The 27,674-nt window shown below is 40.8% G+C and overlaps 1 protein-coding gene across 12 annotated transcripts in view; it reads left to right on the plus strand.

The window, feature by feature from the left end:
- The window catches only part of TTLL5 (tubulin tyrosine ligase like 5), a 127,038-nt gene that overhangs the window by 23,467 nt on the left and 75,897 nt on the right, over window positions 1-27,674 (plus strand). For 10 of the 12 annotated variants that reach the window (XR_006019430.1, XM_042047997.1, XM_042048007.1 and 7 more), the window contains 13 exons: window positions 1,483-1,590; window positions 8,316-8,397; window positions 9,300-9,361; window positions 10,076-10,167; window positions 13,464-13,505; window positions 16,340-16,453; window positions 16,830-16,921; window positions 17,537-17,599; window positions 18,494-18,532; window positions 19,470-19,615; window positions 20,592-20,883; window positions 24,889-25,072; window positions 27,170-27,316. Coding sequence is in view for 11 of the 12 variants with exons in the window: in XM_042047997.1 (XP_041903931.1) it covers window positions 1,483-1,590; window positions 8,316-8,397; window positions 9,300-9,361; window positions 10,076-10,167; window positions 13,464-13,505; window positions 16,340-16,453; window positions 16,830-16,921; window positions 17,537-17,599; window positions 18,494-18,532; window positions 19,470-19,615; window positions 20,592-20,883; window positions 24,889-25,072; window positions 27,170-27,316 (1,463 nt within the window). In the remaining variant the exon portion in view is untranslated. The remainder of the gene's footprint in view (window positions 1-1,482; window positions 1,591-8,315; window positions 8,398-9,299; window positions 9,362-10,075; window positions 10,168-13,463; window positions 13,506-16,339; window positions 16,454-16,829; window positions 16,922-17,536; window positions 17,600-18,493; window positions 18,533-19,469; window positions 19,616-20,591; window positions 20,884-24,888; window positions 25,073-27,169; window positions 27,317-27,674) is intronic. The other 2 variants (XM_042048000.1, XM_042048001.1) reach the window with 2 other exon arrangements.

The following is a 27,674-nucleotide window of genomic DNA, read 5'->3' on the forward strand; positions in this document are numbered from 1 at the left end:
CCCATATTGCAAATGTTGCCAAGGAAGACTTGAATGTTGGAGAAAGGGGTTTGAATCTGGCTTTCAGATGGAAGTAGACTTTTTTTCCATCATATGCGTGCATGGCTGTCCAATCCCTTGCACCATATGTGTTCAGCAAGCTGTGAATGCATAGTTATTAATATCGATACATCTCCACACCTCACCCCAACCTCAAGTATAAAATACACACTCTTAATAATTAAGTAAACTACTGAGCAATGCAAGCAGATTTCCTTAACTATCCATTATAAGACTTGCACCTTTCTCTGATGCATCTGGTTCTGGTCATAGGGAGGCAGAATGCTGGCTGAAAAGTGCTGGCCTTGTCTGGGCTGGCAGGGTTTTTGTGCTCTGGGTTGTTTATGTGTGCTGGGATGTTTCCATGCTGTGTTGGTTTCACTTAGTTGTTTTCTGGTACAGAAGTTCACATCTGAATTTGCTTGCATGCTCTTTCTGTAATTGTTCAGGTCTCTGCATGTCATCTGAGCATGAGAAATAGTAATTGTAGACCTAAAGTAAACTCTCTAGTCAAGTGGTTTGTAGAAGATATTCTTTGAAGCAGGGATTGCCAAATGTCTGTGTGGCTTTGCTTGTGCTCCCTTTGAGGGGTGGGGAAGGCTGTCCTTTCATCCTTACTAACTTTTGGGCCTATGACTCCAGTATTTGTTCATTTCTTCCTCCTCTCACTTCTCTATTGCTTGTCCTTGAAAACAAAACCAGTGTGGTGTTCTTTCTATTGCATGACTCATCCCAAGTCCAGTGTAGAATCCAGGTCTTCGTCTAATGTGCATCTTTTCTTGCCTTTTGCTTCATCTGTCTGCTTAGATTCCTGTTCCTGAGTTCTGTTCACAGGCTCATGCTGGAGCTGGAGAGTGCTTTCTTACTGTGGGTTATGTATAGGTCAGCAGGACTGGGAGCTGTCACCAGTCATATAATTTTGAAAAGATTTATGAAATTTGGTATGGGAACAGCTGCTTTAGAGGAAGGTGCAGTGTCACACAAAACACTTATCTCATAAAAGTTCACAAGAAAGATTTTTATCTCTCAGTGGCTATGGCTTATTCTCTGTAAGTTTGAGGGCTTATCTCACTAACCCACTCTTGTTTAACTCTTGTTTAATCCTTCCTAATACTCTGAGTGGGCAGCGGTCAGACTCCAGCTGACTTGTGCTGATGTGTTTGCCATATGTTTCTGCTTACCTGCACTGTACATACACTCACATTTATCATTCTCACATTCTCATTTGTGAGTATTTTTGCACTAGGATACTATGCATGTCTCTATATACTTAGGCTTGCATGGATTTCCAAGCATCATTGCTTTGTCATCCATAGGGTCTCATGTGCTTTGATTCACAAAGGTGTGTCTCCATATACATATTCTCATGCCTTTCTGGATATTGTGTGTTACTTCACAATCTACTTTCTTCCTTTTTCATCCCCTGCCTCCCTCCCCCTGCAGCGCTGATGGCCAACGTGGAGGACCTGATTATCAAGACACTAGTTTCTGCTGAGCTGTCCATTGCTTCAGCTTGTAAAAGTTTTCTTTCACATCGCGGCAGCTGTTTTGGTAAGGCACTGGGGACGTCTTTGTTGATTGCCTCTTGAATACTGTTTGGAACCTCCAGTTTTGTCATGCTAGAGAGAAATACGCATTCCCCATTGCAGGGAAGAAATACGCATTCCCTATTTGCAGGGAAGCTGGATCCTATTTTGGTTGTTTTGTTTTGTTTATTTTCTTCAGCATAAACCTCGGTGAGGGCAGGGGCCAGTGAATCTTAGTTCACCCTGTGTCAGTGCCATTGATCATAATCTTGGGCTAGAAAATGAAAATGTAATAATGGTGAGAGGGACTTGAAGGGGAACTTGGGGAAGTGCTGGGAAGTTGGTGATTTACTGGTGCCCTTGCAAAGAACGGCTGTGGGTGATTAAACACGTTTTTAGAGCATTTGCTATTTTCTCTTGAACCATCTAGCGCAATTTAATTTTGCATTTTCCTGCGTGCGTGCGTGCGAGGACGGGGAGAGAACGTGTGTGGCAGCGCCTGGGATGCCGGTGGCGGCGGATGGTCTGTGCCGCGTGGGGGCGTCCGAGCCCGCTGCTGGCAGGAGCTGCGCGCAGCTATGTGCTGGCCCAGGGGCTGGAGAGCTCGCTGCCAGCACATGCTGGGACGAGCTCCAGAAAGCAGCGGCTGGTACCACAGTGTGCCTTCTCCCACTTTCCAGTGGCTGCTTCCCAGCCTTCCCTAAAGAGGCCTCCTCCTGCTCCTAGCCGTTCTTCACTCATGTGGATGCATGCACAAAGATGAAGTCACAGTCAGTGCTTAAACCAAAGGCCAAGCTTGGCTTCAGCTATCTTGTGTTTAGGTATTGGGACTTATATTTAAACTAGCTGTGACAGGTAAAATAAATCCATTTATGTGGTCCTTGCATTACACTTAGGTATTGACAATTCCACAGCTTTCAACACTCCAGCACAAATGCATGTTTGGCTATTTGGGGGTGATAAGACAGTCAGGAATCAAGGAGCCATGACTGATAGGTTGTTTAGTTACCTCCCAAAACTAGCTACCGCTCCCACCATAGTTTCTCCTGACTGACTCTCATGCCTTTGTTCAAAGTTGAAGGACCTGGTCATACGTGGAGATTTACGAGTTAGATAATAGGCTCAGTGAAATGGCACTTTATTATCTAGGTGAAAAAAAAAGACACACCAAAACCACTTTAGCTGCCTCTTTTTTGGCTTCTCCCTTTTCCTTCCTCAGTTGTATCTCTAGATTCCTCTGAGCTGTGTATATGGAAACTAATGTTCCTCATGTACTTTCTGCTGGGCCTGGCTCTGAGGTTATCCCACTTCCTGCTGCCTCCCCAGGGCTGCACTAACCACCCTCTCAGATGGTCCCCCACAAATAAACTGTTTTGTTCTGTTTATTTCAGTGTAAACATAAATTAAGAGCTTCCCAGGAAAGAGGGCTTAAGTAGGAGCCATACTGCTTCCCTAGGGAGACTTAGGCATTTCCAGAGCTCAGTACTTTCTGCCACCTTCCCCCACAATTAAGTGGTGGTCCTTGTCTCAAGGATTTGAACTTTCATCGTGCTGTATGGTTCATTTGTCATCTGTGTGTCTTGTTCTGACACTTTTTGGTTGTACCACTTTTAACCTTGTTGTAAATATTCAGTTTCAGCTGGAAATGCTCATAATGGTTCAGTTCATAGCTGTTAGCATGAAGGAGAAAACTGGGAATGAAGATTTCAAGGCAGCATGTAGAGTCTCACAAGAGCCTGGGTTTTTTGTTTTTGTTTTTTTTTCATTCTGAGCTGTGAACAATGAAACTGAGTGTGTGTCCTGGTAAGGGCTGATCATGTGAAAAGTATCTCAGACTTCAGAAACCTTTATCTGAAATTCAGATGCAGAGAAGGGTCTTGTTTGGAAATCTTCTAAAAAACATAACTAAGTTGTATTTTATCCTAGTGTTTGTAATGCTGTTCTAGGGAATAGAACTCCTGTACAATTGACATTTTCTTCCTAAAAATTAAATCACAAATACTTAATTGTCTAGGTGACATTGCCTGCTTTACTTCTGTAACAGTTTAGTACTGCTGTCGTCCTTCAGTTCTTTCTCAAGTAAATGTTTTTATATGTGATATACTTGTTTCCTAGATTTAAAGGAAGAGAATTTATCCATGGCTTCTTCATTTTGTAAAATAAGACTGGTGAGACAGGCTGGTTCCTGCTACCAATGCTTGCCTAGAAAATGAGAGTGGTAGGTCAGGATGGTTCATTTTCTAATGTCAAAACACAGTGCTGGTGACAGTTTGTGTAAAGAGTGTAGTGAGTCCAATTTTGGCCATATAATGTGAGCTATTTACTGCATTCTAGCAATAATCAGTTTTCAAAGGACTTGGGATGCTCAGTTTTGTTGCTTTGAAGTGCATCACAGAAAACACTACAAGTACTACATGATTTTGTTGCCTTGTTCATGCACTGTTATTAACAAAGTGATCCCAAACCTCTATTTTGTTCTTTGTGATTAGCTAATAATTCCTTATGTAAAATTAAGCTCCTAGTAAAAATTGTTTTAACCAGTAAATAACTCCAGAGGAGGGCATGCTACAACTCTCCAAATCACTGCACTGTCCTGAAGCTGGTTGCCAGCTGAGTCGAGTGTTACTTCTGGAGCCTTTCTATATTTTGCACTTATTTGAGGGATGTGACATCTCAGTGTGGAACAGGAGGTACAATAGAGCTGCATATGCCCAAGCTGATTACTGACTGCATTTTTCTCCCTCCTGAAGTAAGCACTTCTGGGTAGGCTAGAAAAGGCAGTAAGACCTGCTTTCAGGCAGAATGAAAATCTCCCTGTGGGATGGTTTAGTAGGGCATGAATTGAAGGCAGTTGGGTGCAGCACATATTTTTGCCAGCAGCCACTGTAGCACCATTTTCTGCACTCACTGAAATGTAAGCCTAAAGAAGCAACAGGTTTAAGTCCTGTTGTTTCATTTACAGTTCTAGTAAACCCAGCTGTGACACTGTTGAGCTTGTCTGCGCTCTAGAAGGCAGGCCAGGATAGGGTAATAGGCATATTGATCCCACCAAAGCAATGAGTTCTGTATTTAGCTGCTTCTGTGTCCTAAGGCTGAATTGGTCAGCCTTTTGTTTCTAAGCACATCTATATTGAGATAAAAGCAAACAATAAACTATTGTATAACTTGAATGGTGCTGACCTGGAGCTAAATACTTTAAAAAGTCTTCATTTGTATCTAATCACCAGTTTCTCAACCACCTGTGTTGCTGTTTTTTGTGAACATTTAACTTTCTTAGTAGTGGCAGTTGACCTATTTGGGGAAGCCTTTTGTAGTTTTGAACAGTGTTGACCTGCTCCATTATGACTTTTGCAGGGCACTAAAAATTTGAAATTCTTAAGGAATTTCTGCACACACTTACTTGATGTGAGGGGAGTCCATGCGTAGTGACTTAAGGCAGCCATGCATATACCATACATATTTCCCCTGTTTTTGTGGTTTCTTACATGACATGTCACGTCACAGAAAAGCTGAACAGGGATTCCCTTACCATTACTTTTTTTTTTGGCAAAGCTTAATCCATTCTATTTTTATAGCCTTACCGTCAGTCTTTGCTTTGAAGCCAGTATGTAAAGATGCCATTGGAATCTGAAAAAGGTTGTTCATAGACTCCTCTGGCTACAATCAGATTCAGGAGGCCTGTAGCCTTCAAGACAGTTATTTTGATGGTCTGATGATCATCAAATCATCATGAGCAGATGAGCAAGGTAGATTTTGTAATTTAACTATATCTTCAAATTTAACAAAACTGTCAGGTGAATCTGAAGGGTAAAATGAGTTCAGAGGATAGGTGTTCTAGTCATAGCTTCTATAGGAATGGGGGGTCTATCCCTGCATAGTGTTATAAGGGAAGTTAAGTGATATCCCAAAGTGGTTTCTGGGATATTAACCTCTTCACTCTCTCTGGTATCACACTCTGGGTTGAACATGTTTACACCTTGTGGGTGATGACTTACTCAGTAAGATTAGGATTACAAAGGCAGCCCAATTTGCAGCAAAACTCCCATTCTTTGATGTTAGCTTTGAAGATGGCTTTATCAGCTTTTCTGACTTCAGAGTTGAAGGATTATTCTGAGTCTGATTTTGGTATAAATGATGAGCTATGCTCAGCTGTAATCTTCTCTTCACCAAAGAAAGCAGTGGTTTATGTAGAAGGAGGACAACCAATATGGTGAAAAGTCTTGAGGGCAAGAGTGATGAGGGGCAGCTGAGGTCGCTTGGCTTGTTGATCCTGGAGATGGCTGAGGGGCAGTCTACAACTGCCTCCAGGAGGGCAGTGGAGGAGGATACAATAGTGGCACTAGATGGCTTGTCATGAACCTACTGTTGCCACAGTGTGAGGCATGTTTTTCAGTCATTGTTTTCTTTACTCTCTGCAGAGGGAAATGGCAGTCTTGCTGAAGTTGGTAATTGCAGAGGATATACTTTTGATAACCTTATGCTTGTGTGATTCCACATCTTTGTCCTGCCTATGTATTTATTTTAACAAGTGGTATTGGAGTTTCACAGTGGAAAGGGTACTACGACTACTGTGTTTAATCTAGGAAGTATATTTCCCAAATATTGAAGAGGGCCAGCAAGATATTTCTAGGTAAACTTCTGACTGTTATCTTTGTGCTAAGCCCTACACAGAATCTGTGGAGTTTGATTCAGTTGCCAGAACATAGATATTACATAGCTCCTGATGCCCCGAGGTAGCAGAGACATCTATCTAGGGCTTGTAGATACAACTCAGAATATGTGAAACTTGGGGCATTATGGAGCAACAGTGGAGATTCCTAGGAGACCCTAAGTCATTGCAAGTGGCATTAGATTTTGTGTTTAACAATGGAATTGAGTCAACAGGGATACCCTGAAGAACTTACTGTCCTAATAAATAAGGCAGACACAAGGGAAAGGAATGTGATGCTCCAACAGCATGGTTAGAGCTAGCTGAGGTCAAGAGGTTTCCCATGTGCATTTATAAAAGAGGACAGAATGAGTAACTGGGTGGGAAAGATGGAGCTTTAAAGAGCAAGTGATTTGCAAGAGAATTGTGTGGGAGAGGAGGACAAAGTCAGAGGAGCCAAAATACTAGCAAAGGCCCTCTGAGGGGCCAGGGGAGGGAATGGCCAGCAGCAAAAGAAGCAGGAGCTAGTCAAAACAAAATGCACTGCTTCCTGACTGGGGCTGGAAGGTTGTAGACCAGCAGCTGCTGCAGGCCCACTCATTGCTTCTCTGCCTTGGGCATGAGCTGCTGACCCACTGGAGTTTTCCGTGCTGTTAATAGTCATGGGTCTTCACCAAACCTGAGATTGTATTTTGAAATAATGTATTAAAGTCATCAGAAGTTTCTCCTGTTCAAAATTCTTTGCTAATATTTACACTTAAAATCCCCACCTTGTCCTTTTCCCTCTACTGCAGCTATTCCTGTCTGGGGAGCAAGAGAGCCAAATGTAGATTCAGCCTCATTTCTTTGGAGTGAACCAACTCTTTAACTCTCTGCTGTTTTGCTTCCCACTTAATGTCTGGCTACAGACTCCAGAAAAGTGAGCAGGCAATGCTCACTCTGCTGCCATTTCCCCCCTTCCAAGCTTCCCCCCCCCCAGCTCATTAACTTTCCATTATAAACTACATGAGCTTTTGCACAGCTGTCTCCATAGGAAGATCTTGTCAAGCGGTCCAGCTCCCCAGAGCCAGCATCAACGTCAGGCAGGCAACAAAACGCCAAGGCCAGAATTCAAGGAAGGAAACATGGCAAAGAAGTTCTCCTGCTTTTACTCCACGCACTAGGGAACTGGTTAATTCCATGAAAATCCCTCTATGCCAACACCCTGTTTTGTGGTGTTTTGAAAAAAAAAATTGCTTAAGTTGCCCTGATGATTATTAAGCACATTTCTTAGTGCTGGAAGAGGGAATTGCAATAATGCCAACTTCTGATTTACGCTCATCTTTGTGTAGCATCCTTCTTGCAGCTCTTTCCAAACTAGAGAGAACGTGAGTATAGAGTGAAATAGTAAAATCAGTCTTGGAATGGGAAGCTGGCTTCAATCTGACCTGTGCAGAGCAGAACACATCTAGCAGATGTAATATGTTATGAATGTTTTAGAAACTAAGGAAAAAATATTTCTGTTGTGGTTTGCTGCAAAGTGGCAAGTTGTCAATAAGCTGAAGAGTTACGGGAGGTTGTCTATGTAGACGAGGAGAAATCTCTTGTAACCCCATGGGGATATTGCAGAAAACATACAGGAATAATTGAAAAGAAACTGATGCTTGAAAGAAGCAAGATTTTCTCTAGCTGACTGGAACAATGAATAAAGGGATTAAAAAGTGAAAAGGAGAGTGAAGTTCTGTTGTTTCCAGGATCCAGTGGAAGAAGTAGATTGAACCTGCTGTGCTTACGTCAATTCTATGTGAAAGGAAGTAGTAGAGTTCTGCGTGAACTACAGTTGGTGGGCAGTAAAGAGTTTTTTGTTTTTCTATATAATACTTTCCTAAGACTAATTTTTTTTTTCCCCTCTTTCCTCCACAGACAGAATATATTTAATTTTGATTCTGAGGAAGTGAAAATTGCCACTTGAGGAGTGTTATCATTTGTTCATCCCTAGAGAGTTTACTGGATTTAACATATATAATTTAGATAGAAAGGACCTGATAGAGACTAATGTTGGACCTTACCTGAATGTTTAAAGATGCAGTAAGGTGAACTTACAGTGTCTGCTGTGTTTTCAGAGCTCTATGGTTTTGATGTCCTTATTGATGACACTCTGAAACCCTGGCTGTTGGAAGTGAACCTGTCCCCATCATTGGCCTGGTAAGTGGTTCCCAACTTAATATGAGGCAGGGACTGTTGCTGGAGATGGTTGTCTTTGAAACTTGTGATCCTAGGAAGGCATGATTTCATGATTCCTGCAGATTTTGTTCCACTGCTGATTTGCAGAGAGGATACTCCTTTGCTTTTTTCCTTTACATTAGCAAACTTATTGCAGCAATAGGTTTTGAAAGAGCCTGGTTGGGATTCCATTTACTTTTTAATTTTTTCTCTTCCATTGTTATTGTTAACACTTCATAATCTCCCATCATAGATAAATTTTGGAGCTCTGTCAGACTATTGTGTTGGGTTTCAACCTTCTTGGCTGATATAAGCTTTAAGATTTTGGAGTCCAAGCAGAGTTCAATCAATTATGCTTTAATTGAGTATGTAGATGAGTGCTTGGGCTCAAATGTTTGGTCTAGTACTCTCATTAGATAAATTCTAAAGAGTGAGTATTGACTTGGCCCTTATGCTGACCCTCATGCTCTAATGGAAATTTAGGATTTATTTTTGTAGATCTCTCAGCTGTGATTTTATGTGGAAGAGGCATAGTTAAGTGTGGTTTTTAAGAATTCTACAACAGCAACTTTTATCTACTTCATGAAATGTAACATATGTACATTCAAAGAAAACATTCCTAGCCCCAAGGAGAGTCTAAACAAAGCTGTATGAGTCTGCATTAGGACACTAAAAGCTGTGGAAAAAGGATAAACAGATTATTCTGTTGCCCTCTGATCTTTACGTATGTATGTAAAGATCACCTAGTTTTCTTCCTATGTTGTTTTTGCCTGTGTTAAGAAGGCAAAGAAACTATATTGGGAGATATACTGAATACTGATGCATTCCTCTCATTTAATGCCAGACAAATAATTCCTATTGTCCTCTGTTGCATGTGGGGACAGTGATGCTCCTTTGGACCTGAAGATCAAAGCTAGCATGCTCTCAGATATGTTCACTCTTGTAGGTGAGTGAAAAAAAAAAATCCTTCAGTCTTTCCCTTATTATAACCAGTAGAAGGTAGGTTTATGAGCTGCATGTTATTAGATGAGTATAATAGAGGTGAACTCCAGTTAAGGAGTAAGCAACTGTGTTTAGCACTGAGAAGTGCTATATGGAGACTTCAGAATTATCTGTCTGTTTGTGATGCTTAGGTGGTTTTAAGAGTCCCTAATTTGGTATTTGAAGACAGTACTCTCTATTTAGCTTTCAGAGTTAGTATCCATGCATTTTTTAGCTTGAATGTGTGGGTTTTGGTTGGGTTACTAGAACTGGAGTACTGTCTTGTGCACAGTATCCCTTGCATCTCAGTTCAGTTGCTTGATGCAGTTTGCCCCAATATGGAAAGAAGTAGAATTGTCATCAGGTAGCCTGCTCAGCTGTTTAAGAAACCAAGTCTATCTCTGTGCTGCTATTCAGTAACCCATTTATTTATGGTCTTGAAGCAAGGTACAGTTTTTATTCAAAAAATGTAATGCAATTACATTTTAGGATTACGTTTTAGGATTACATTTAGTTTAGGATTAAACAAAGCAATGTATAAAAAAGAAAAGCATCCTTATTGGTCCTTGGGCAGGGACAAGAAGGTAATGTATAGACTAAGATTGTGAACAGGAATGCTAGATTATTATTTCAGTGTTTGTCTGTCTTAAAGTTCTCTTGTGGCTCTTGGTGCCCATAGGCTTCGTATGCCAGGATCCAGGCCAGCGGTCAAACCGGGCCATTTATCATTCATCTGAAACTGTCCGAAGAAATCCGTACCAGAAGCTGCAGGTAAGCGAGTTTTACAAGGCCTGGCTGAGGAGCATAGCAGGAAGTCATTCTCACTGAATTTGACTCATAGGTGAGAGAAGCAGTGAGCGAGATTATCTGGATTTCTAGCATAAATATGAAAGGTGAAATTTTTAACTGTGTGGGGTGATGAGGCGCTGAAACGTGTTGCCCAAAGAGTTTGTGGACTCTGTATCCCAGGAGGTGTTCAAGACCAGGCTGGATGGAGCTTTGAGCACCCTGGTTTAGTGGAAGGTTCCCTGCCCATGGCAGGGGAGTTGGATCTAGATGACCTTTAAGGATTTTCCAACCCAAACCATTCTATGGTTCTCAGAGACTCAGGGGATACGTCTGAGTTCTGTGCTGTTCAGCCACTTTGATTTTGTTGTGGACGATAAGCTTCCAGAACCCTAGAGCTTTATGAATGTCTCCAAGACCTACTTCTAGGTGACAAGCTTCTTGCATTTGAAGTTTAAGGCTTCTTTCCCATTCTCTTTTGGAATCTCCCATGGATCATTGGACTGAGGCCTCATGTGGCTTGCTGCGACTACCCATTGCCTTTTCTGTTGAGGTAGTGCTTTCTCAGCACTGTAATGCTGAAGGGCAGTTGTTCTCTATCTCTTTTGTCTATGAAATGGATTCCATAAATATCTGTGGAAATGGAGCATTCACAAAAGGCAGGGAGATCTGTTATGTCACGTGGACTTTCAACACATTTCTCCTTAGGTGAATAGGTGAACAGTGTTCTCTGATAGCTATGCAGCTGATGGTGCCGTGATGGACATGCAACATGGCTGTGTAGCTCAAGTTCAGTTAGGAAATGACAAGTCATTTTTATTCAGTGACAGTGTACCAAGACACTATCCATTTTGGTACAGGGAAATCTCACAGAAATTGCAATATTTTGTCTCTTGTAAAACTCAGAGTCTTTAGTCACCATGAGAGAGGTGAAGAATAGCTGGTAGGATGGGATTTGAATATCTTTAGGATGCATGTCTGAGTCTGAAACTTCTAAGACAAATATAATAGATAGTGCTTTAAATACAGATCCCTCTGACTGTATAGGTGCTCTTTGTAGTAGACAAAAGGTACATGAGATAAATTAGGAACCATTCCAAAAAAAGTACCCTTCTTTCTTAGAGTGATATGATCAGATCCTGATCTGATCCTTGACACCTTTTATCCGAAAAAAATTATACAAGACAGTCTCAGAAAATTATGGTGTTGTAAAGCACTGAATTTGAAGGAGGCTTTAAACTTTATTTTGCTTAAAAAATACCCACAAAGAGATGTAAGGTTGGCCAGTTGAAAAGTGCAAAGATTCGTATGACAGAGCATTGGTTATGAGATGGGATTAGGGTGGTCCCCCTAACCTGTGTTTAACAGGAACAGGTTTGTAACCCAGTGACAAAGTTTTACAACATGTTTTTCTTAAGTACCTAAGTGGAAATCCCATGGCTAAACAGGCATTTAGATCTTTTCCATGGTCCCAGAATGTTTTGTTCTTTGCTGAATACATTTCATCTCAGATTTTTGGATCTTTGATATATGTTCCAATTCTCTGTTGCAAAGGGTATATGTAATCTCTTTTTTTTTCTACCTTCTTCATAATGTCTTAAGTTTTGATCATTTGCATAGGCTGTCGTTAATTATTGTAAAAGTTGCTGCTTGGAAAGGAGCTGTTGGTATCAGTGCTCTTGAGAGCTCTCTTGAATAACTATCTTGAGATGGTTACTCTTTTTTCTGATTTTCACCAGACTGGACTGCAAATTTTGGGTGCAGTTTCTTTGGTTTGACTCTTTGAGCGTTTCTCCCTCTAGGGAAATGGACAATTTAGCTGCTTCCTTTGTAACTTTTTATTGATTTGGGTTGGAGCTCTTTCAGTTAATCATAAGCAATGAAGGGACCTTGATCTGTTTTGAGTGGACCAGCTGTGGAGAAGAACTTGCCAGTAGTACAGCTAGAAATTATAGATACGTCTCCTGAAAATCCTTTCTTACACCATTTGCGCCTCTTGGGTGTTGGAGAGGAGGAAGACAGCCTGAATACCACTGAAAGCAAGAAAAATCTAAGCTCCAATGATGATTGTTTTCCTTTGAACCTGCCCCTGTCCTTAAACTGGTTTTGCTTGTAGGCCTGATACCAGATAAGTAATACAGGGTGTTGTAGTGCTAGATTTAGTTCAGCAAGCTGCAGCTTTCCCTGAGAGCTCAGCGGAGCTGCTTAGGGCAGTGTGACCATTATCGCCCTCCCGCAGTTTTGCTCTGGCAGCTGTCAGCGCTACAACCAGTGATGGCAAAGGAGGCAGAGAAGGGTCTCCCATGAGGGTTTAAGAAGACTTTTAATCACATCTTGTCCTGGTGACCCTCAGAGGCAGAGAGACCTTGCGATGCTGGCGCAGGGGGTTTTGTCAGGGGCTCAGGGGCGGTACATGGGCGGAGTTGGGGTACAGGAACCGATAGGGAGAGCCCAAGGGAGTAGCCGGGGCTAGGGCAAAGGAGGGGGGGGGGAACAGTGTGGGATAGGAAAAAGAAATGGGTAAACAGATTGCCACAACAGGGTACTTCTTCACATTCTGATGTTTTTACACCTGTTTTAAAATGTTAAATAGTATCTTGTTTCTCCACAAGAACTGGAATGTTGTTGAGATATTTAAATTAAATTACTTGCAAAATTTTGGGATTTTTACTTTTTCCTCCCCCCTCTGTTCTGTGAACAATTTTACTTGACAGGACCGGTTTCTCCTTGATGCATAGCTATTAAATATTTTTATATGGGTGGCTCTTATCTTACAAAAATATGAATTTTGGTCATCACAGTTGAGTTCAGTGTGCTTTTGAAAACCATATGTCCTGATGCATTTTGCACAGTTGAGCACATCTGAGGTTAAAATGAGTGCTGTGTTTGGAATGGGGACAGGGTACATTTGTGCAGGATATGAGGAGGATCTGAACTGAGATGAAACAGGTGGTTAGCTTTGTCTCTGGACTTCAGTTATCACAGAATCATAGAATAGTTTGGATTGGAAGGGACCTTAAAGATGATCAGGCTCCTACCCCACTGCAATGGACAGGGACACCTTCCATTAGACCAGATTGTTCCAAGCCCCATCCAGCTGTCTTTGAACAGTTCCAGGGTTGGGGCATCCACAACTTCTCTGACCAACCTCTTCCAGTGCCTCGCCACCCTTTGCTTATACTGTTTTGTTTAGGGTACTTACCAGTCCTCAACAACTCAGGCAGGGATCATAGTGTCTTGGAGAACACAAGATTTTTATTCTCTTTGTGTGTCTCTTGCAGCGTCCGGTGTCTGCACAGTCACAAACAGCAAACGGCAGATTGGTAAGTACCCTTGAGCTCTCATCACCTGTATAAGGGCCACAGTTTCAAATGTTACTGTGCGCAATGTTTTCGGCATAATTAGTCCCCAAATATATTTTACAGTTAGAGTAGCCTGGGGCAAGGGCTGGGGGGGGTGTGGGGGACGTCACCATGAAAACAGGAGATGGCACCAGCATATGTTTCCATGTGGCAAAAGCAAATGTTGAAAAAATATCTACATCACTTCTAGCAGCTTAAAAAAAAAAGTAGGTGAAGTGTGCTGAGAATCAAGGTCAGCTGGATCAAATCTCTCAAAGTTTTTAAGACTACAAGTCTGGATGATAAGGTAGGCACAGGAGAATCTATGCAGGCAAAATTCAGGTGGCCGTACAAAAGAAGTAATCATTTTCTGTCAGACAGTCCTCTGAAGGACGCCACAAAAATTTGAGAATGAACTGAAAATATGAAAATAGATGCAGAGAAAAGAAGGATTTATTAAAGTTAATGGAAAAATATGGGACTATTGTTAGCTAAAGCGAGACTGATCTACCTTTCTAAATGTTATATTTGTCACTCTTCTTGCAGGCCATGTAGACAAATCAATGTTAGTTTACAATTTTGAGCACCTGGCCATGTGGGGACATGCTAGGCATTATTTTGCTGCTAGGCTTCCTGCACAAATGTAATGGGATTTTTTTTTTTTTTTTTAATGAGGTTTCCCATCAGGAAGGGAAGGTAGGACAGATGGAATCATCTTGAGAACCTAATTCAGTCTATTCACTGCTGCATGTGTCATTCTCTGTAAGTTCAGCTGAGGCTCCAAGGAAAGAGCCTTACTGAAAAATGAGGTTTTGTAGAGAATAGGAAGGATCTTTGTGCCAACTGCTGTCAGTGCTTATTAAATTAGGATAATTATTTGGGAACCAGGGATACTTGCAGAATTTGAAGATATACCAGAGTGGTTGGATTTATCCATACTTTTATAGATAAGCTGGGTCAAAGAGGAAACAAGATATTTGTGAAGTTGAAGACATTTCTGTGCTACAGCCAGAGGGTGTTCTGTAGTGAAACGTGGAAAAAACTGTGCAGGAAGTCCAGCAAAGACAGAGTTTTCTCTAGCATTTTGACAGCAATGTAGTTTTGTTCACAGGGAGGAGTCAGAGCGGCCAATATGTAGACATATGTTTTCTGCTTGTAATCAGTAAAATCATCTCCGTTGTATTGAGACAATGGAGACGATTTCATTGAAGTGTTTTCTTAGTAAAGCAAATCATTTAATAGGATGAAGAATTTCCTGTAATATTCTCTTTGAGCAGCAATTCTCACATGATGATGGATTGTTATGGTAGTGACAGGAAATGGTTTTTAAGAGAAGGTTGCCGATCAGGAGATTTTAGAGAAAGCTGTTAAGCAAAGTTTTTGAGCTGTGGCTTTGAAATAGAAGAAGGCTTAGAAAGAAAGACTAAAAGCCTTTCAACTTAATGCCAGCTACAGCATCAAGCAAACCTGTTTCATTGCTGGCATTTTTATTTCTTCTGCAAATCTTTGTGTCTCCTGCCTTCTCATCCAGATTGTCTCATTTTCTCTTCTCTTTTCAATCAGTTTTAGTTAGGCTTAACAAAATATTTCAGCTGGTACCTGCTATGTCTGTTTTATCTTTGGATTTTTCTGTGCCAATCACTGCAGTATAACCTATTCTAGTGCAATGCCTGTTGCTTTTGCTGTTGCTTCATCTACAGATTCTGAATAGCCACTTGCCATTTCTAATGAAACGGAGAGAATGGAATTCAATTCCAATAGTCTTTTCAAATAAAGATGCATCCTGATCTTGCCATGGATTTTTTTTGTATCTGAGCAGTATGGGATATTCCCCTGGACTTTTCCACCTTAAGGTTTCTGTCATGTTTTTCTCTTCTTTCTAGATTAAGGCTCTCTGTGCATTCTTTGCTCAGTATAGAGCTAAAAGAAACTTTGAATTTAGTAGAAATGCTTGAGACCTTCTCAGTAGACTCTTTTAGTGCTGTTTTTACAGAGGTAGTTTATCTAAACTGAGCCTAAGACCAGCTTAAATGTACTTGGGAACAAGTTCAAAGATTTCTGTCTTGCTTGGATTTAAAAATTTTATAATCCTGATGATTTGATGGCATTTTGAATTCCTGTCCTTTTGTTAGAATTGGCCAGGACTGTCCATCAGGTTAAAAATAAGCTTAGTGACACTGTCCGCAAGTTTTCGCTTGTCTTATTTTTAAAAAAATTGCATATTTATGCAAATTTGCATGATGTATCTGTGTACATCTGCAGGATGTGTCTGTTAAGTGCAAGAAGTAGCAAGCTGACATCCAGCAGTATAGTAACAAAAGAATAACAGGTGGTGAACTTTTCCCTGCAACATTTATCTTGCCAGGGAATTAGAGTTCTGTTGTTCTAGTGTAGCAACACAGCTATAACACAGAATCATGGTTCTGGTACCATTGATGTGTGAATCCAAGTGTATTTGGGTCCTGTGAATGCTGACTCTAGTGCCCCTTGGGTGAGGACTTTTCTGTATGACATCCTGACTTTGCTGCTTTTGGTATGTCTCCTGTTTTTCTGGAAGGGGCCAGGGGTGTAAATACTGGCACTGATCCCTGAATTGTGCCTGCTGTGCTAAAATCTAAGAATCTGAATACTCACACTTAGTCCAGTCTGGGGTGTGGACTCTTAAACAGCTGGAGTGTGGAATTGTGAATTCTGGCTGTAGTGCTCTGGAGTGTAGATCCTGCTGGGAATGTGGTCCTGGAATTTGAATGTAACTTTTTTTAATATGAAAATTGAGAGGGGAAAAAAAAAAATCTGGATTCACACCTTCTCTACAGCGTCCCCGTCCTCTGTCTGCCAGTGATGCTGAAGTTAAAAGCTCGATGCCCTTAGGCAGGGAAAAAGCAACAGGAAGGCATAGCAGCTCTGTGCTAGGCCTCACCATGGAGGAGGTAAGTAGGCTATTAAATAGCTTTAATTTACCTTGGCTTTCATGCAGTATGTGGGGTTTATTTGCTCAACAAAGAGCAAGTGCATGTATATGAAAAACGTGACAGAAGAAGTATGATTTTTGAAACCGAATTTGAGTTTTACTGCTGGTATTGCCCTTGCCTTCAATCATGCCAGGCAGGCATGTGCTTGAAGCAGTGATAGCCTCCTTCAGAATTTAAATGCAAGACAAAATTCCTTAAGGATAGCATATGTACCCAGTCCATTTGCAGGATTGAATAGTCTTGTTTTCTGAAACTCAGAGATTTTTGTAAGGTTCATTTTTCGTTGTTATCTATTTTGCTGGCTATTTTCTTTTTTTTTTTTTTTTTAAATCAGATCAAAGTTCTTCGGCGAGTGAAAGAGGAAAATGAACGGAGAGGAGGCTTTGTCCGGATATTCCCCACCCCACTAACATGGGACCTTTATGGGTGAGAATAAAAATCAGATGGGATGGCACTGATGCTCTGTGTTGAGGGATATTCTGTGTAAGGTATCTGTAGATCAGCCATCCTGGCATTCAAGAAGATATATTGAAAGTTTTGGCAGAGTTTATTTTAGTGTTGAAAATTCTTTTTTCTGATCCCTTGTTTTTATCAGCTGCTGCTTTGCATAGCTGCACCCCGTGGAAAGCTGGTGGACATTATTTCTGGTATTGCTTTTCTGTTAGAATAAAAGTGTCTTCCTTTCAGATTTTTGCTAACTACTTTTATGTCCTCAAGCTGCATACTGTGTAACCTTGTCATTAGGCCATAAACACCATATAGGACTCACTCATTCTGAAAGTGATACTGTATTACACTTCCCTCAGTTTGTTTTTCCAGTCTGTAATGTTTTCTCCACCTCTTACATCACCAGGAGCTTCAGCTGAGAAATGATAGCTCTCCTCCTTTCGTCTTTTCTGTTGTGGTACAGCATGTTGTCTGAATCCACTTCTGGGATGGTCTTTTAGAGATCATTTATTTCTGTATTATGCTACCTTTCATTGTGTTTAGCTCTGTTTTGATAATCCTGTTTGGTTTTTTTTGGTTTTTTTTTTCCCCTAGATCTTTTCTAGAGCACAAGACATCAATGAACTACATGCTGGCTACACGTCTGTTTAAGGACAGGTAGAGAGCTTTTCTGTTTGGGAGAGAGGTAAAGGGCATGAACTGTACAAAAAGGATTGATTCCTCACTTATCCAATGTTATAAACACAAGCCTGGGATTTATATGGGTGGTCATAATTGTGCATCTCTTCCCTAGTGTGCCAATGACCGTTGTTCATAGATTTATGTTGCTCTTCTGAAACCAAGGGCAAAAAGGACAATACTCAAAAGACATGGGAATCATCGGAGTACTAGTATTACTATAGACATGAAAAAACTTCAAACACTTAAGTTTCTCTATGAAGGGATTTTAGGTGGTCCTGGCTTACCTATTGTTTCAAATTTCAAACCACATTAAAGCTTGTCTTCATGTAAAGTAAGCCCTGAAATTGACTTCTCCAGTGTTTTAGTATCCCTATCTGCAGTCATGATTTGATGATTCTTTTTCTGGGTTGTGGTTGGGTGGAAATGACAGTTCATGCCACTAGCTGAGCTTCCACTGGGAGTTGTGTGCAGTTGTCTTTCACTGTATGTTTAATGCCCTTCCTTCTCAACAGTTCTTGTGCAAATTTGAGATCCACTATGAAGTAACTTCCAAGTAAAGACAAGGTGGCTGAGAGACAGTATTTACAGAAGCTCTTCCTGCATCAGTGCTGTACAATTTTTTTCTCTGTGTACGTTTAGGGATGTGTCTAAAGAGTAGTTCTAAATGATGCCTTCTCCAGCTTAAACCAGACAAATGCAAGCATCAATTGTAGTACAGCTGCTCAAGTCTCCTCTTTTGGAGCCCTTTTTTTTTCTGCTTTCAGATAGAACCCACAAGTAATTCTGTAAATATTGTGAAAGACTATGGAGGCTTTTTAATCAAGGCTGATCCAGTATGGAGGGTAATTTGTGACCTTTTTCTCTTTGTAGGGGCAAGATGAAAAGAGAATTCATCACTGGGAGATCCCGGTAAATAGCTTCTTAATTTAATAATTTGTGCTTTGTAGGATTTATTCTAAATTTAGATTTCCACAGCTTCATCTTCCAAGTTGTGAGTCAACACCTTTTCTACCTTAAATCCATGAAAATAATTTTAGAAACATAAATACAGTGAGAAAAGAATATACCCACATGTGAAGAGCTCATGTTTTCATTGGACCTTAAAATTTCTCCTCATAGGCTTCTCACTTTGGTATTCCTGCCATGGAATAAGCATCATCATTCAGCTCTCTCAAAAGATCTTGTAATGCATGAGGGTTTTGGACTTCATACGCTCATATATTCACTTTGTTAGATCTAAAAAGATAAATGAAACAATAAGAATTTTCTGTGCTTGTTTCCACATATCATAGAGAGCACTTTTCTGGATCTTTGTGCACTGGCAGAAAGTTGTTACTTTTGTATGTTTCCCTTAAGGAATCTGGCAGGGCTCCTCATCCCTTAAGTAGAACTTGGAGCAAGTTTGACATTTTCCACTTTTATTATGTTAAGATTCTTATATCCGCTCAGTGAAGAACAAGCTATCTACATAAATGGTTCGGACAACTGGATTGGTGTCCATGTGCTCTCTTTCCATTCCCCTTCGTTGTTTTGTACTCTTGCAATTTCCTCTATTAATTGTGCCCTGAGCTGTTGCATGATGGGCAGATGCTGCTCAGTCATGAAAGTGTGACACTAGGTGAGTGTGTCTTGGGGCTTTGAGAGATGATGTTCTGTGAAGTACATGTAAGACTCTCTTCAAACATTTATAGGCTTAAGTAGAGCAGAGTTAGACTGATGGTAAATATTTCTTCCTGTATCAGGAAGAATGTTTCTTGAAGAAATTTGATCTACTAAGGTCTCTTGTATCATCAGGGAGAGAAGGACAAAGGGAGACTGAGGGGTATCTCTGTACTGTGCTTCCCAGAGCAGGTCTTAATGGAAGGCCAGATATGAGGATGGAAGCTGTGGACTCTCATGCTCTCTTTTATGAGAGAAAGCTTGTTTCACTGGAGTTACGGAAGCGTCGTCGATGTCATGGCAAGGCTAGAGCAGCACAGAAAAGATCATCAGGTATGCATGGCTAGAGTTTTAGATGAGCAGCTAGTCAAAAACAAGCAAGCAAAGGACTCTTTTGTTTGAAATGGAGTTGTGTGAATGGAGTTGTTCTGGTTTCAAATGTTAATAGTTTTCACTTCATTCCATTTCTGAGCTTCTTGTTTGTTTAGTGCCTTGAATTTCATTCTCACCTTTCCACACCCCCACGTATATGATTAAAGGTAATCAGTGTTTGCTTGGAGATGAGCTCGTGATTGCATTTTGGGTAAAGAATTCAACAGTATGTGTGCCTCTGTAATTCTTCAGCTTTTCAGAGAAAGATAGGACCTTTCAGATTGTTTCTCCTAGACAGCTGTGACTCTAAGATGTTGGGAAGAGAAATCTTTCTCCAGACTGATGTTGGAAACTTAAAATGGTACAAAGGTGAATGATCCCCACAAGTGACTGTTCCTGGAGCCTTTATCTAAACTCTTTCTAATAGCTGTGTGATACTGACTGCAATAGGAGAGCTTGTATGTTATAAGATGGTTTTTTGCTGCTATGTTAAGGTGTATGATCTTTATTGGCACATGTGGAAGTTTAGATTTTGTAGCTGTATTTGACTCACAACATACAAAAATGTGTGTGTATATATATCAAGTATGGGTGTATATATGTCACTATATATATGTAAGAATCAGCATAAAATATAGGAAAATGTCTTTGCTTCTGATTTTGTGTGGGCATTCTTTTTTCATTTGTAAGGTTAAAACAAGAATCTTGGTCTGTATACTGTAGTATTGGGAAAATGGGCTTCTCAAAACTGTTTGATGCACAAGCAGAAAGAATAATATATAGAACAGTCATGCTTAAGATGCTATTCTAAAATGGTGGTGTTCTGTCCTTCTAGCAGAGAAGAGTTTAGGGGTAAACCAAAGGGTATAAATAGTAGAACAGTCCTCTCCACTTTTTTTTTTCTTAACTAGCATAAGTGATTTCTCCTCTACTACAGGCACATCAGAACCAACAAAGCTGTCCCTCAAGTCAGACATGGAAGGTGAGGAGGAAGAGGAGATGGATGGAGATGAAGATGAAGAGGTAGATAGAAGTGTTTGCTCTCTTTCGGACACCCAGGTGAAAAACAAGCCAAAGCTCTCTGACTCAGTGAAAACTACTTGTAAGGAGAGGTTACCAAAAAAACCTGACAAGAAAACTGGAGATGGAGCAGAGCTGTTTCTGCAAAAACCAGACTCAGAATCTCAGTTTAACTTGCTTCAGATTCTTCAAAAGCATGGAAACTTGAGGTGAGAGCTTTCTGCATATTGCCTCTAGTTTTGACTTGAAGCTAATATGAGTTAAACTATGGAGGATGCACGTTATGAGTGTGAGGAGATAAGAAGACCCTAGAAAAGGGGCCTGGATTTTTGTCTAACTGTGGGCTGCCTTGGCATCTTGTTGGCGCAGAAGGGAGACTATTGCAAAGTCTGACAGTTTACCTAAATGCCTGACCTTCTGGATCAGTGTAAAGCATGACCTATAGTTTCCATTGCTGTTCTTTAATCTGATGGTGTAAGCTGTTCGCTGTCAGCTCAGGCTTCTAAAATGCCTCTTTGCCTTAATGCAGGATGCCTGCTACTGAATTCTAAATTTTTTCTTCTCATTCTTTGCATTTGCCAAGAAGTGGTTATAAACATACGTTAAATTATCCAAGAAGGGTTGGATAGGAATATCTCAGCGCTGTCTCTCCATAAAATTAGTTTTCTTGTTTTATCTCGTTTTCTCGAATTTTACCTCTGGTAATAATCTTTGCTCAAGGTCATCACCTTCTGAGAGCAAGATTAGGAGGTAGTTTGAGAGTTACAAATTACTGAAACATTTCACTGCATGTTGTTGAGTATGGCTGCAGAACAGAGTATGTTCTGATGCGTGACTCTGTTTCTTGGAAAAAAGAGATGTGCTGGAGGAGATTCTATAGAAAAACACCAAGTAGGGTCTTAATCAGATGTTTCAAAGCATGATCCTCCCCTTGGATGTGGGTAGCAAAACTGTCTAATTGCAGAAAGTGCAAAAAGAAAGCATGATCATGTATATCTGTGTAGGAAGACTACATCTCCTACACAAGAAGCAGCATTATGGTTTCTGTGAAAAATGTCCAAAGGTATAGAAAATGTTTCTTGTTGCTTCCTTAGTTTAGTTTCTGAGAGAAATTATGGCTTATTCAATGGCTTTGGGGTTTGTTCTGATGTCTAATTGTGGCAAGGACATTTGCTGCTGTGGCAGGGAAGATTCTGAATCCTCTTTTGAGGATAAACATAGCAATGCTGTGTCTATATCTACGTATATATAGAACTGACTCCTGCCAAGAACATAAGCTCTGTCTGATGTTCCTGGCAGAATCTTGCTCAGCACCCAGCACTGTTGGGATTCCCCACAGAAGGGTATAAGGCTTGTGGTGACCTCATGTTCCAAGATTGTGCTGGGCTTGGCCCCATCTGATCTGTCATTGATGTAAGCTTTGCTTATGGGCTCAACAGGCAGAGGAGCTGAAGTAATAGAATTTTCATCCGAGAGAAACCAGGCCCATTCTAGTCAGTTGTTGTAGGTTGTAGGACTTCTCTCTCCTTTAGTCAGCCTGATGAGGAAATATCTGCCTTCTACACATCAGGTGTTACTGGTGAAGAGGTGATACTCAAAGGAAACTTGTTCCCCCAACTGTGCCATTCCCAAGGAAGTAAAACGAAAAGGAAGTTGCTTGTTCCTGCATTTAAGGCCTCAGGTTTCAATATCCCCCACACCAAAGGAGAAGTTTTTAGTCATAGAACTATCAGGTGCAGGCCAAGACCTGTATTATTGTGCTGGTGTTGATAATGGGGGCTCCTTAATTTCTACCAGCACAAATCTTGAACTGGTCATGAGATGTTTGAATTGCACCTAAACCAAATGTGACAGCTCTAGAGAGCTGAGGTGAGAGCCTTTTCTGATACATGGTGGCCTGGAGTAGAGAGTATTAGTTCTCAGCTAGGCTTCAGAGAGTTCTCCCAATGTTCCACACATGTGGAAAGAAAAGGTAGGTGTAGTGACTAGTAGCATACAGAGCTCAGAGATGTTGCAAGGCCTGCTGTGCATTCTGGAGTTCCCTGAAGTTCCTGGAAGACAGAGCTTGTAACCAGGTATTTTCATCATGTTTTAGTTGCTGCAGTACAGCTATTTACAGAGAATGTTAGCTTGAGACTCTTGTGAACTTGTCATTGGCTTAGCCCCTCTTTGGCCCTATGTGACCTTACAGAAGCAGCAAAAGTTGATGATTAAGCTGATACATGGATACTTCTAATGTATTTTATTTGAACTTCAATTCTTGCCTGAATTGATGCATTGATCTCTATTAAGTGCTGCTGTGGTATGATTTCTGTGTAACACTGTAACATAGTGTTCCTGAAATTTACAGAACCATAAACCAGAAAGACTTAATTCCTGCATAGAGTTTTTAATAGCATTTCAGGGTCTCATACATGGAGTCATAAGGACCATATAAGTACCTGAGAATATTCATAAGAAGCAGAGAACAAGTAGAAAAAATATGGTGAAGTTCTTCAGGAATCAGTCTGAGGCTGATATTAATAATCAATTCAAGAATGACACAAAATATACAAATGTGCTAATGAAATTTGCTAATGGGAAATATTTGGGAGTTATTACCATGAGACCAAAGTAGTGGACTAAATATGAGAAAAACTGGGTGACTTTGAGGGTATAAATACTATAACTAGGATGAAATTCAGTAGCACTAAGTGCAAGGGGATGTTTATAAGAACTAATAATTTACAGCAGAAGTTCTGTCCGCTGGGTGTACATCAACTGGAAATTAATTATGAGGAAAAATATCTTGCATGCTGGTTGATCACAGGAAGTTTACGAAGCTCTAGCTCATTGCATACATGAAAACACCAAATGTGTTCCAGGGTTTATCCCTTGACATACTTCTGAGACTTCATGTGGAGTATTGTACACAGACACTATCACCCGCGTTCATGGAAGGCAAATTGTGAGTGGAACACAGGTGGAGGTGAGCTGCTGGTCTCATCATGGCACCAGCGTGGGTGCTTTGTTAGAAGACACTGGCAGATGTGGATAGTTCACACCAATAAAATGAAAGCTATGAAAGGATGTAACTCTGTTAATAAAGACATTCAAGGTGGGAGACCCATCAGGGATTAAATTTAAGATACAGGACAGTGTTGGAAAAAGAAAAAGCAATTACAAACTTCCCCGGAGTGAAGCTGGGCTGGGTAGTAAGAGGAGGTTCCTATTTATTAGAACAGTAAGTTCTGAAGTAATACTTCAGGAAAGTAATGGGTTCAAAACTCTAGTTTGTTTTAAGATGAAACTTAAAATTTTACAGAACATACTAGGACACTTGCTGTGATAGAAAGGGAAATCTCTTGCTGACACTAAAGCCAATCTGCTGCTATATCCTTATGAAAAGTTTCTAGCGACTATAGGGAAAACTGTGAGGAGGAGCAGAGACTGGGAGAGCAGAATGTTTGAGGATAGGGTTTAGATCAAGGGGACAATGAACAGAATTAGGCAAAGAGTTCAGCAATTTCTCTCACAACAGATGCATATACTAAAGTGACTGCCATTGTGAGGGAATGAGAAGCTATGTGTCCCTCCCAGTCCTCTCCTCGGTTCATGCTTACAGCTTCCCAACATGTTCAGCCAGCTGCACAGCAGATTTTGCTGATGTTCCTTCATTCCTCAGTGGTGCCTTGCTCAATGAAATTTGGCTTGTATCCCTGAGCCAGCAGGGAAAGAGCTCACTTTCACAGATTTAATTCTTTCATTTCCAATGGGAATTACAGGGCCTTTGTTATAACTCTGGCACTAGTACCAAGCCCTTTGTTTATTTTATGGTCTGTTGTTGTGGTGTTCAAAATGTTTGTGAAAACAGAGGCCCTGTAGAGCCTTGAATTTGTTTTAAAAATACACAGTTTTGCTGATGTCCATGTTACTGGCTTTTAGAGGGAGTAACTAAAGCTGTAAAAGGCAGGAAGAACATTCCATTTTTAGAAATTATGTTAGAGAGTGTCTACTATCTTTTGTACCTCCTGCAATACCTACCCCATCTTCAGAACTGAAGGTCTGCTTGAAAATGCTGGTGGGGTGAAGAGGTCCTCCTGTCTTTGAGCTTCAACATTAGTGTGCTTAGGAAGTCCTTGCTGACTGTGCTTTGGTTCATAAGCTGTGCCTGACTGCTGTAACTCTTCCCATTCCTATTCTAAAGATAGCTGATTGATTCTTTTTGTCCACAGCAAAGTACAAGCTCGTACAGCTTTCTCTGCCTATCTACAGCATGTTCAACTCCGACTGATGAAGGATGCTGGCCAACAGATCCAGAATCCTGCCTGGGCTGCCAAAGAGGGTGAGCAAATGGTAAGAAGCTTCATGTTGGCCAGACTGAGAAGTCGAGTTGAAATCTACCTTGAGAGTTTTGAGGTCAATTCCCCTCCTTGCAAGTACAGAAGTCCAACTGAGATGATGGTTGCTCTTCTTTGTCTAGCTACTAGTGCTGCATTTTTAATATACAGGTGAGGTAGGACTGCTGACTGACCTCAGAGCATAGACAGACAGCTCTTAATGACTAGAGTGTTGTTGACATTCAAACTGCTCACATCTCTTGTTAGTTCTCCTTCACTGATTTCTGAGCTTACCTGCTCTTGAATTCTTCTCTAGAAGATTCTTTAAGATTATTTGTCAGGATCTGGTTTCTGCTGCATTAAGCAAAGCATTCATTTACTCAAACAGAACTGGTACCCAGTTAAGCTTTTTCTCTTATGTACTGTTGTAATATATCCAGACATCTGCATTTATGAATCTTACTTGCATTCTAGATAGAGGAAATTAAAGTAAAAGCCACTGAGAAGAGGAAGTAAAAGTGATGGATTTTTCTAGGCAGTATTTTAAAGTCCTGTGTTTGATATGCATGCATTTTAAAAAGCTCAGCAAGCCCAGATCTCTTAATAAACTTTCCTAAAAGATCTTTGTACAGTAGACTCTTGAGCTTTCTGGATATATTCTCACTGAGTGCGTGTTGCAGGGAAACAGCCAATGCAGTTCAGAGATAAAATTGTGTGTCAAGAATAATCATTCAGCTCAGTGGAAAATGTTACCTCTGCTCTTTCCAAGTGGAAATTAAAACGGGCTTTTTGAGAGTCACTTTGTCTGCTGTACTGTGAAGAATAATGTTTAAAATAACAGATCAAACCAGCCTGGAGTAATGGCAGTGAGAGGCGAGCTGTGAAATCCAATAGTTTGGCTGTGAGGCTTCTCATTTATGCATTAGCAGAGCTCCTAAGCAAAAGCAAATCCAGAGGTGAGACACAGAAAGGGTTCGAAATACTCACAGGATGTATCTTGCCTTAGGATCTGCTTTGCCATATGTTTCCTCCACCAGAGGTCAAACAGACATGGTGAGGGACTGGAATTACATGGCTGTAGATGTAGTCATCTATTGCTGTGAAGAGGGTATGGCAATAGTATTGTACTAGTTTGAAAGCAAACCAGTGAGAGACTTGAAATCAGAACTACAATTTAATAGGAAAATTAAAAATAAATGCAGTAGTACAGAAGCACTGACAGTCAGAATACAACCTGACACCCTGTCTGGCAGGGTGGCGGTACCAGTCCGATTAGGTGGTGGCTGCAGTCCTCCTGAAGTGATAGATGTGGTTCTCTTGAAGGGGTGATCCTGTAGAAGGGTCTGGTCTTCCTCTAAGGCCCAGTAGTGGTTATGTAGCTCTTCTCCTCTGGGAACCCAGTAGGTAAGGGCTGAGTGTGGTGTCCCAAACCTCAGATTATACCCAGGCAGGAATGCTTGGTTCCTCCCTCTGGGTGGAGCATCTCACAATGGGATGATGTAATTTTATGAGTCATGCAGTGAGGGTGGATGGCCCATTAACAGAAGATACCCCCCAGAGGGAGTTATCAGGGATGTGTCCTGGAAGAGATAAAGAACACTGCCCCACCTGGTTTTAACAGATGGTGATAGAATACATACTTTTGGTTACATCTTACATTGTAACCTGAGGCAAGTATATATATGGAAAATGCTGAAATGGGGTTGCCCACTGTAGTGGAGATATCTGACCAGGATCCCCTTTCCTGTGGTAGTGCTAAAAGAGTTTTATGTCAGTGCACTTTATCACAGGCCTTCTTTAACACATTGCAGGTAGGTTTTTGGGATCATTCTCCTAAGATACTGGGTTTTACAGGTTATTCTGTGTCGCTGCTTTTTTGCTGATTGGTTATTTTTTTCCTTTTTCTGCCATGCTTTTGAGACAAACACTTCTCAAGTGTTCAAAATTCTGACCCATGTCAGGCAAGATGCACCAATGTTTTTTCTCCTCCACATTGGATTTATAGGGCTGTATTAAAAGTGCATATTGCAGAATGCTTTTGCCTGCCAGTTTCAGCTTGTTTTCTCAGGACAATATGTTTAGTTCCTGCCAGTCCTTAGCTGCTGTAGTATCTCTATTCTCTTCTCCCCACATCTTGCAGATAGTGCGTTGTTAACTCTATCTCTCTTGCTTGCAGGAGCTTGTCATCCGCTTTCTGAAGCGAGCTGCCAGCAACCTTCGTCAGTCCTTGAGGCTGCTGATCCCCAGCCGTCATTTAGGACTAACCGATCGTCGTCGTATCCTGGCTCGCCAGCTGGGCGAGTTCATCATCTGTTATAACAAGGTGACTAATTCTTTTTTTGATTCTTCTTTTGGTTTCTCTTTTCCTCTTACAAAGTATCTCAAGCAGGCTGTTTCAAAGGTACTGTTCTGTTATTTATATGGTCTGCTTGCAGCTGTACATCCAATAATGGTACTTTGTTGAAATTGTCAGATAGGCAACAACATTATTACATAATATGTGCAGGCCAGTAATTATGTGCATAAAAAGAAGTGCTGAAATGAAGTGGAATTTAACTGGCAGTTTGCTTTTGCTTTGCCTTGTCTTTGATTCTAGTGCTTTGTAATGCCTGTTCCCACTTCTTCTTTTTATGGTGCTTTTTTGAAGTTATTTTTATACAGAATAGCATGAAATATGTATT

Source organism: Corvus kubaryi, unplaced genomic scaffold (assembly GCF_017639235.1).
Source record: "Corvus kubaryi isolate FWS band 111438036 unplaced genomic scaffold, C.kubaryi_AGA036_p1.0 66, whole genome shotgun sequence".
NCBI classification, from domain to species: domain Eukaryota; kingdom Metazoa; phylum Chordata; class Aves; order Passeriformes; family Corvidae; genus Corvus; species Corvus kubaryi.